The sequence below is a fragment of the Octodon degus genome, unplaced genomic scaffold (assembly GCF_000260255.1).
Source record: "Octodon degus isolate 3935 unplaced genomic scaffold, OctDeg1.0 scaffold00141, whole genome shotgun sequence".
Classification (NCBI taxonomy): Eukaryota; Metazoa; Chordata; class Mammalia; order Rodentia; family Octodontidae; genus Octodon; species Octodon degus.
In genome coordinates, this window is record NW_004524717.1 from 3,218,805 (window position 1) to 3,229,348 (window position 10,544).

A 10,544-nucleotide genomic window follows, 5' to 3' on the forward strand; every position below is an offset into this window, starting at 1 on the left:
GTCCTCTGTTACTCCTGTAAGGATCTTAGTTTAGGGACTTTGTCAGATTTTCTTTCTTGCTTTTTTTTAGTTTTGTTTTGTTTGCTTATTTTGATGATACTTGCCATTGATTTAGGGCCATTGTAGCTACATCTCCACCCTTCTTTTTTTTATTTTTTATTTTGAGACAAGTCTCACCAAGTTCCCCATAATGGCCTTGTATTTGTAATACTCTTTGGTTGGAGTGTGCTACCATGCCTACCATGTTACCATGACACCAGTATACAAAGTACCATAGTATTTCATGATTCTTGATGTCTGGCATATTCATTCTTTTGTAGGAGCATTAGGCTTTTTGTCTGCTTAGCTTATATTTATTATTTTTGTTGTTATTGTTCTTTTGGGAGTTGAATTCAGGACCTTGTGCTTGGCAGGCAGGCACTTGTGCCACTGAGCTACATAGATCGCTCTACTTCACTTTTTTAAACAATTTTTTAAAATTGTGTATTTGGTATAGGGTCTCACTATGCAGATTGGACTTATGGTGAGCCTCTTGTTTTCAGCCTCCCCAGTGCTGGGATTATAGGCATGCTCCACCACACCCCGACTTGGTTGCCAGCTCAGTGTGCCCTGGGGGTGGGGCTGGCACACCATGTGGGACTAGGGATCAAACCCTGATACCTGTGCTAGCCGAAGTGGGTGCTTAGTATGCTGAGCTATCTTGCCAGCCCCTCTACTTTGCTCTTGAAAACCTCAAATCTTTTGTTTTTTCAGGGTACTTTATAAAACATTCTCATGTTTCCAGCTGGGTGTAGAATTGGTTAATCAGTTAATAACTTGATTTAATGGCAGATTGGTTAACACTGGGTAATTTGATTTTATGTGCATGTAAGACCTGTGCACAGCATCACAACACCATAAAAGATAGTTATCAAGTTGCTAGATAACACCTCTTCCCATATGATAATTGTGATTTAAAAACTTGGCTTTCAATTTTTTCTTTTTCAGATCACTTTCTTTACTAGTACATGCTTGCAGTACATTGGATTCCTTGTGTAGAGCCCGTCCATGTGCACACCACATCTTAATTGCTTTTCTCATCCCTTTTTCCTACCCTCCTTCCCACCTCCATCCACCTCTTGATCCCCTTTCTTTTTGTGTAGGTTTGCTGTACAAAATATTTACATTCCAATAATTAATTCTTACTAAGAATTTGTGATCATGTGGATTTTAATCTTTCATAATCATTGAATAAAGGCTTTGATCACCACATGAATAAATTATTTCAGATATAATGTACAATAAAGCTTAGAAGAATAATCTAAAAAAAAATAAAGTTTTGTCCTTCAAAAGAGATCAAGAAAGTAAGAAGACAATCTGCATGAGATAAAATATTTATAAATCATATACTGATAAGATTTGCATTCAGAATGTGTAAAGCCTCTTTAAAACTCAATAATCAAAAGACAACCCAATTAAAAAATGAGTATAAAATCTAATTAGACATTTTTCCAAAGAGAATAAACAAATGGCCCGTAATTACGTGACAAGATGCTCAACATTCATCATGAAAATGCAAATCAAAAAAATCAAGTTACTACTTCACAACTACCAGAATGGCTTTCAATAAAAAAAAAACCTAGACAATGAATAACAAGTATCGGGAAGGATGTACAGAACTTGGAACTCTTGCACATTGCTAATGGGAGAGAAAAGGATGGGTCCCTTTGAAAAACAGCCTGGGAGTTTCTTAAACAGAATTCCCATATGATCCGTCCCTTCTCCTCCTAGATATGTATCAAATAGAAATGAAAACGTACATACACAAACCCAAGTATCTGTCACAATAATGTTGATAACTGCTTTATTCATAATAGCCACAGAGTGGAGACAAGCCGAATGTCCACTAAGTGATGAAAGGGTAAACATGTGGTCTATTGATAATGTGGGATATTATTTGGCCATAAAGAGAAATGAACTACGGTACTGATAGAGGCTGCAACACCTCTGAATGCTTCAGCAATCTTGAAAACTTTTTTCTAAGAAAAGAAACTAGCCGCAAAAGCCTATATATTATGTGATTCCATTTCCACAAAATAGGCAATTCCATAGATAATGTAAATAAGTGGATGCTTAGAGCTGGGAGCAATGGGGGTGATTAGAGGTCATCATCTTTTGGAGGTGATGAAATGTTCTAAGATGACTGCGGCAAAACCCTGTGACTATACCAAAAACCACTGAGCAGAATACCTTAAAGGAGTGTATTGTATAGCACCCATAGTAAAGATCAACAAAACTGTTTTAAAAAAATAAAGAAATTCTGGCAGCTTCAACCCTCACTTCAGAAGTTACTCAACTTCTCTGATTAGTTCCTCTATAAATAAATGGAGATAGCAGTTGTTTTCTACTTTACAAGATTGTTGTAAATATTAAGATAACAATAGTGTCTAATTTTAAAAATAACTTGTTATATCATTTATTATAACGTTTTCCTAGAAAACTGTATGAATATCTACTGACTCCACCATCTCATTATTGTAAATATGATACAAACCCTTTGCAGTTTTCTTCAGAGTAATGGTGGGTACATTATGTTCAATACATTTTAGAAGTTAGATGTTGTTTTTCGAATTTTAGGTTGTGTTCTTTTTTTTTTTTTTCTCCCTAGTGATATTTATGGAAATTGTTTCAGACTTTGCTGTTCTGTGGGGTAACATAGTCTAACCAGTAGTATGTATTTATTAGAAACGTGGAGGAATTGGGACGGGCAAGTTCAAAACCGTGCCAGCCACACAAATCCATACTATATGGAGGTGACACTTAGGAAGAGATTCTATCATAGTTAAAACCTGTGTATTGTAGGGTACTAAACAACAGCACTGAAACTGAGAATAAACTATAATAAGTAATTTAAACTCTGTAAAATGGAAATACTATACTTACCTCACAAGACTACAATAAAACAAATATTTACATTCAAGCCACGTACGTGTATCCGTAGTCGCAAACCTATTCATTCCTGTCTCCTATTTGGTTTACAAGCGAACAGCTTTCTTCTAATTTGACCCTTCGGGCCTCCCGTTGCGTGAGTTACAGCGCACATGCGCAGAAGCCCTCTGACCCTTTGGCCTGGGGCTCGCCTAACTTTGACAATGGCGGCTCGTGGCGTGGGGCTGCTAACCCTTTTTCCCCGCTGTGCCCGGATGCGAACTCGAATCCAGTGTCCTGCTTTCAGACGTCTTAATTGTGCAGGGACCGCAGCGACAGATCTTAGGAGAGAAGAGCAGCCTTCTGGGAGCGTGGAGACAGGTGATGGCGCCGCGTCCCGGGTTCGTTCTGTAGCCGGGTCCCACGGCGAGCGAGGGAGGCGGCCAGAGCCGGGGACCGCGGGCGAGCGCGTGCGTGTGCCCGCGCCGCGGTGAGGGTGCGCGGCTGCGTCCCGGCCTCCTGACGGCGCTTGGGTCTCGAGGCTGCCTGCCGTCCTCGCGGCGGTCGGGGCGGGCGTGTGACGTTCCCGTGTTCGGGTCGCTCCTGCGGTGGACCGCAGTGGAAGCAAGCCTCCGTGACGTGGAGGCCGGTAGTACTGCTCGCCGGCGTTCCACTATTTCGGTAATTCTCACACACGCCACTCGTTCGTTTCGCTTTCACGAAGGGAGCGATTTTGATGCCTGAGGTGCCGCTGAAGGCTGAGTACTGTGGTGAACCTAGTGAATAACCGGGATTCCGGATGTCCCATTGCCTATGAACTTACTTGATATTTATCCCCTGGCCAAAAACTGACCGATAACGGATTCGCATCCATTTGTCCCGCAGGCGTTCTGAACATAACACTATTTTTGTACGAAAGGGCCCCTTTACCGAACCCCTCTTGTGGCTCCAGGGCTTCCATATGGTGTTTATAGTTTTTAAAATATCCTTGCAAGAAGTGTATTTTTTTGTCCTTTTTACAAATAAAGAGTCTCAGGAAACCAAGTGTCTTGTGCAGGATCCTACAATGTAGATCTTGACTCAAGCAACCAAACAGAATATATTGATTTCTATCATTTCTTGGAGCTACAGTTTTAAGAGAAAGTTATTTCTGGGAATTGTTTTAAAACATACTAAACAAGCAAATTGTTTTTCCCCAAAGCAGATTCCTGTTCATCAGATTGTAGAAAGAATCATTGACAGGGAGTGAAAATGCTCCTTTATGTGGCATCTCACTAAACTATTTATTGGATTTTATTTACTAGAAGTTGCTTTTGTTGAAAAATCTTAAATAACTCTACCAATTTGAGTAAGGATTCTGTCTAAAAAGCTGCTTAACTTTTAAGAAAACATTTCATTTAGGTGTCATTAGCATAATACTGTAACCAGCATGGCAAAATAGAACTTCAGAAGTTAGATTTTTTTTTTTTCTTTCTTTTTGGTGGAACCGGGGATTGAACTCAGGCCCTTGTGCTTGCCATAAAGCGCTTATGCTACTGAGCCATCTCCCTGGCCCCAATTTAGAGTGACTTTTTTTTTTTTTTGGTGGCACAGGAGTTCAAACTCAGGACTTCACACTTGCCAGGTGGATGCTTATGCTACTGAGCCATATTTCCTGGCTTAGATTTTTTTTTTCCCCATTAGTAGTAGTTTCTCCAAACCTCTTCAGGGTGAGGGCCTGAATGGCTACCCCTAACTCAGTCCAGATGAACACAAGATACAGATGGACAAAGGAGGGAGAGATCTGGGACCAGGAAGGGATGCATTAACCCTGAACCTGGCTGTTGTCTCACTGTATTCCTTTTCCTCACTGTTCCTTGCTATAAAAGACCCTAACATATCTGTACCCTGTGAGATGGTGACCTGAGGCAGATGGTCCACTCTGTCTCCTTTGAGTTAGCTTTTAATCCATTTTCCTTTCTACCAAAATAAATGGCCTCCTTTCGTATAGCCAGCGGGACCGTGTAAACCTGAGGTGAACCAAAAATGACTAGTAACAAAACGGAACTAAATTTTCAGGAACTGTTGCAGGGGCATTAATGAGCAACAAAATGGTCATTTGGATTTACCATTTCTAAAAAAAAGTAAGAGGTAACTATCCTATATTCTCACTTAGAAGCATATAGTTTTGTAATTGGAAAGAACTGGAGAAATATCCAAATTCAACTTTTTACTCAGTCTGAGAACTCATTACCAAAACAATCATAGTAACATTTTATGTAAATAGGGAAAAAATGGTCACATAAATCCAATATGATCAGGTTCTCTGGGTGGAAAGATATTTATAGTGGGGTAAAATCTACTGAGTTCTCATGTTCATGTTGGTCTTAGTTTTTGTTTTTTTTTAAATCCCTTTTTTCTTGACCTTTTTACTTTATTTTTAATTTATTTTAAAAAGAGTATAATAATTGATAAGACATCAGAGATGGTACACATTTAGAACAAGATGATAGACATTCAACCTTGGTTTTTGCATTGCACATTGCTGTCTTCAATGAAGCTGCTCAGATTGCTGATAGTAGCATATAGAGTGAAAATTTTGAACATTAACTTATTTTCAAAGAACTGATGGAAATTGGTAATATAGTCATCTCAGCTATCTTGTATATATACTTGCATTATTTTTACCCTTTTTTCCTATCTTAGCTTTGACATAGCTTTCACATAAGTGGAAGAAAGGGTTTTAATAGTAAGAATAAGAGTGTGTTGGGCCAGACTATTGGGTGCAGATGGCAAAAACTAAGTCAGCTTAAATAGGTTCAGAGGAACACATCAACCCATGTAACAGATTCACTTGAAATGCTAGTCAGAACAAACTGTTGCCCTTCTCCTCAACTGTGGTTTGGAGCCTTATAACTTCAGTTTCTTGAAGTGTGTTGGTAGTGGGAATGATGATAGCTCCATGTTCGCATGCTTGCAGCATTCTTCAACGGGAATAAAGTTAACTTTTACCTGCCTTTGGAAAATTCCAGGAAAGGTTTTGGTTGATTTTACACCCAACTTTTGGACCAAAAAAAATATCCAGAATTATCTGGTAATCCTGGCTAGTGGGAGGGAATTACCTGTGATGTAGGATAGCTGTATCGAAAATTCCACCATAACCACAAAGAGGCTGTGTTTATATGCAAGTGCATGTGTTTGTGTGGGTGTGTGTTTTAAACAAGCAAGGATATATCATTGCAAGAAGAGTAGATAGATGCCAGGCAACCAAGCAGTAGCTAAATTCTGTATGAGGCTGTCCAGTTTCTTACATGTTTGATTTTGTGCATTATTTTCTCTTGCAATGATTCCAGCCCTGTTTTAGGAGAGAAAGAAGTATATATGTACTTGCATGTGACAGTGCTTGAAAAACTATAAAATGCTGTTCAAAAAGAAGGTTGCTGTATTTGAAGACCACTCAGCTCTCAGGTTCTCCCAAGTCCCTCCACGCTCCAGTGGCATAAGTCCTCACTTTACAGTAATTCCCTGCATTTTCTGGCGTTTCTGTTACACCCTTTCTCAGTGTTCTTTTAGTCTTCATATCCATTATATGCATGTGTCAAAAGGCAGAAATCTTTTTTTTTTTTTTTTTTTTGTATTTAGGACAGGGTGTACAGGATCTCACTGTGTAGATCAGACTCCTAGTGATCCTCCTGTTTACAGCCTCCCAAGTGCTGGGATCACAGGCAAGCACTGCCAGGCCCAGTCTCAATTACCGGCTCAGCATGCCCTGGGTGTGGGGCCGGCTTGGCCAGCTTGGCTTGGCAGGCTGGGGGATCAAACTCCCAGCCCCTGTGTTTGCCTAAGCTAAGGCAGAAATCTTATAGATACATATAATACACACAGATACACACACACACATATACACACATGTTCAAACTTAATAGCAATTACTAGGGTAAGTGATCTGGAGCAGAATTTACTTCTAAACTGTCAAACACTGTTGGACTTCTTCCATAAGTTTGGATATCAGTGTAGACTTACTAAAATTCAGAGACAAGAATGTATAGGTGGTAATTACGACTGAAAAATGGTGAACTGCTACAGACCGAGCCTGTAGCATAAGAAGAGAAGGATATAGTGACCAATAGGAAGGAAGATGTTAGTAGACTGAGATCCAATTGAACAAGAGTAGATTTTCCCCAATATGAAGAAGATATTCTTCTATATTGTTGAATAAATGTGTAACAATGCTATGAATTATGTTCCTTCATAGATGCTAAAGTAAGGTAATACAGAGGTGGAAGAAATTCTACCATAGAGAATCAGAAGGCTTCACAGACCTGAGCAGAATTTGGAGGAGGAATGGGATTTTACGAGACAGAAAATGAGAAGGTGGGCATTCCAACAGAGGGATGAAGGCAAGACAGTGTGTAGTGTGTGACGGCCTTGGATGTGTAGACTACCACACGTGGAAAGTGCAAAATCTGAACTGAAGAGGGAAGGAGGAGGTGCTGACTACTTTAATGCCGTGCTGTGGACTTTAGACTTGGTCTTTAAGGCAGTGAAGAAGTATTAAAGCATTTTAAGAAGAAAAGTCAAAGAATAGGACTTTCTTAGAAAGATCATTTTATGAAGATCACTTTGGCTACAATGTGGAAAATTGCTTGAGAATGACGAATTAGGGTGACTAAGACCAGTTTCAAAGTCTAGCTTTTTTGGTGATAAAGGCCTGAAATATAGGATTGACATTAAAGAACTGGCAGTGGGAGTAGAGAAGAGGGCACATCCTTTAAAGGCACATTTTCAGCATTAGTATAGCAGGCATAAGAAAGATGATCTTCCATGTTACATCCTTGGTTAAAAATGACGAGCAGGCCTGGACTGCATTCCCTCTGTGCCATTGGAGTCTCGTGTCTAGGCTGACACACAGCAGTTTGCTGGTGTCCATGAGGATGTCCTGAAGCTTGCTAAAATTCAGATAGTGCATTTGGAGAATTTTCTTGACCCAGCAGTTTTGTATCTTTCATCATTATATACTGAAAATATTGATACAAATAATACAAATAAAATACTAATACAAATGAAAAGCAAGACAAAACATGAGGCTAAATGCTTCTGCTAATTTCCAGTATCAGGTTTTTTTTTGGTAGCAGGGATTAAACTCAGGATCTTGCGCTTGCCAGGCAAGTACTTATTCTACTGAGCTATCTCCCTGGCCTTCATTTAGGTTTTTGATTGTATTTAATTTGTTTGGAATTTTAAAAATTATTTTATTATTTTTTAAAATCTTACTTGTTACAGAGTCTTGCTCCACAGCTCAGACTCATAATCATCCTTCTGTCTCAGCCTTCCCAGCTCTGGGATTACAGGCATGTGCCACCATGCCTGGTTTCGGTGGCATGCCATGAGGTTCCAGGACCAGCATGGCATGCAGTTCTGGGGATCAAACCTGGTTCCTTTTGCTTGCCAAGCAGGTGCTTAGACCACCAAGCTATCTCCCCACCCTCAATTTTTTTTTTTTTTTTATTTTAAAGAGGAAAAAAGGCAGTGTTACAGAATTTCAAAACAAGATAATAGGAAATTAACAATGATCATTATCCTGCATATTGCTGTTTTCAAAGTAGTTGCTCAGATTACGAGATAGAGACATGCAAAATTGATCAAATATAAGCACATACTATTCCTTTCAATGAACTACTAGAAATTAGTGGTATAAATTATCTCATGTGTGAATGTGTATATGTATACGTTTTCTTTTCCCTTTTGTTTGGAATTTTGTTGAGACTGCTGGTAGCAGGCTGAGGGATTCTAGACTTAGGTGTTTTTTGGATGTTTTGTTTTTGAGATAGGGTCCCGCTGTATAAGTCAGGCAGGCTCTGGGCTTCCTATGTAGCCTAGGCTGGCCTGAAACAGCAGTGCTCCTGCCTCAGCCTCCTGGGTGCTGGGATTACAGACATGCACTAGTATGCCTGGCCTTAGACTTTTAAACCAACTAGAAGCTAAACATCTTACAAGGATAGGAGGATGCATTGTTAAAATCCAATGTGTGGTTTTACTATTTTCTTCAGACTTTTATCTTCCCTTAATTCTTGACTGTCAATGCTTGTTTTCATTCCCTGTGTTTTTAAGACTTTTTACCTCTAGAAAGTCTTTTAAATTAAAAAAGAAAAGAAAGAAAAAGCTCTGTTTTCTCAGTGAACTTTGATGGTCTCTTCTTGGGCATAGCTAGATTTTAAGAACTGACTTCTTCCTGAAACAGTACATGGTAGATGGTAACTTGATGGTAATTGCTTGAGGCAAATCAAGAACTTTGACAAAGAAAAACTCCTCAATAACTTTAGAACATTGAACTGAGATCATTGTCTCATTACACATAAGCTCATAAGTTCTTTTAGGCTTTGGGACAGTTTAAATGAGTTTTGTGTGCATGTATTTATGAAAACAATAAATGAGTGGTTTTCTTTTTAGGATTCTGTGAAACTTTATTTTTTAATGCTGTGCATTGAGTGTAGCAAATTAAAATATATAAAGTGGACATTTTTAGTAATAGTCACAGAACAGCAAAGTGAAGTTTGAAATGTGTCTTAACAAATAAAATCTTTATATACTTTATCTCAGTGTTTAAACTTTGCATGTATATATGTGTACATGTGGTGGAAATGTATTTGTCTCATTCATAGGATCTACAGACAAGATTCCCAAAAAGACTTTCTCTGAGATGCAAGATGAAAGACGAGAACAGGCACAACGGACTGTGTTAATACATTGCCCAAATAATAAAATCAGTGAAAAAAAGTTTCTCAAGTACGTATCTCAACATGGACCTGTTCGTAGTCACTTCTTCTATGAGAGCTTTGTAAGTATTTCAAAAACAATTTAGCCTAACTTCCCTTTTAAAGGGTGTTTTTGTTGTTGACTTTTTTTTTTCTTTGTATTTAAGACAGGATCTATAGGGTCCATAGGGTTTCACTAGGTAGATCGGACTCATAGTGATTCTCTTGTTTTCAGCCTCCCAAGTGCTGGGATTACAGGTGTTTGCCACCACACCCAGTCTCAGTTGTCATCTCAGAACACCCCACAGGTGGGGCCGACAAAGCATGCCGGGGATTGTACTCTGGCCGCTGCCCTCTGCCTAAGCAGGAGCTTTAGCATGCTGAGCTATCCAGCCAGCTCTTGTTGACTTTTATAGTATGGTAAAGTTGGATTCTCTTTTGATAACTGACATTGTTCTTTAAATTTTTTTCATGATGCTTGTTGTTTTCTTTCTCTCTCTTTTATAAACAGAAAGCTCATTTGGATTGGTGATGTATGCCTATAATCCCAGTATTATGGGAGGCTGAGTAGTATGATCACAAGTTCAAGTTTGACTCATCCTAAGGGCTTAGTGAAACCCTGTCTCAGAGTTGAGGTAGGGCAGGGGCTGGAGATGTGGCTCAGTGCAAAGGCTCTGGGTTCAATCTCCAGTGTGACCACCAGAAAAAAAAATAACAAAGAAAGGGAAAAACCAAATCCTCATGGCAGTATTTTACAGTTAATTCTGCTGTTTGAACACTTGGATCATGTAATGCAGTGTCTAAAGGCCAGTAGAATGGGATCATTGATTTGCCTTTTAATTTTTCTATTCCAGTATTCTTTTCATTTTCTCTTAAATGATAGTTTTATAGTATTCCTTTTTT

At 39.1% G+C, this 10,544-nt stretch overlaps 1 protein-coding gene across 1 annotated transcript in view; it reads left to right on the forward strand.

Moving 5' to 3' along the window:
* The first annotated feature begins 3,116 nt into the window (after window positions 1–3,116).
* Mtpap (mitochondrial poly(A) polymerase) overlaps window positions 3,117–10,544 on the forward strand; it is a 47,431-nt gene continuing 40,003 nt past the window's right edge. The window contains exons 1-3 of the mRNA XM_023701835.1: window positions 3,117–3,288; window positions 9,549–9,724; window positions 9,877–10,014. Coding sequence (XP_023557603.1) covers window positions 3,132–3,288; window positions 9,549–9,724; window positions 9,877–10,014 — 471 coding nt within the window. The 5' untranslated portion in view covers window positions 3,117–3,131. The remainder of the gene's footprint in view (window positions 3,289–9,548; window positions 9,725–9,876; window positions 10,015–10,544) is intronic.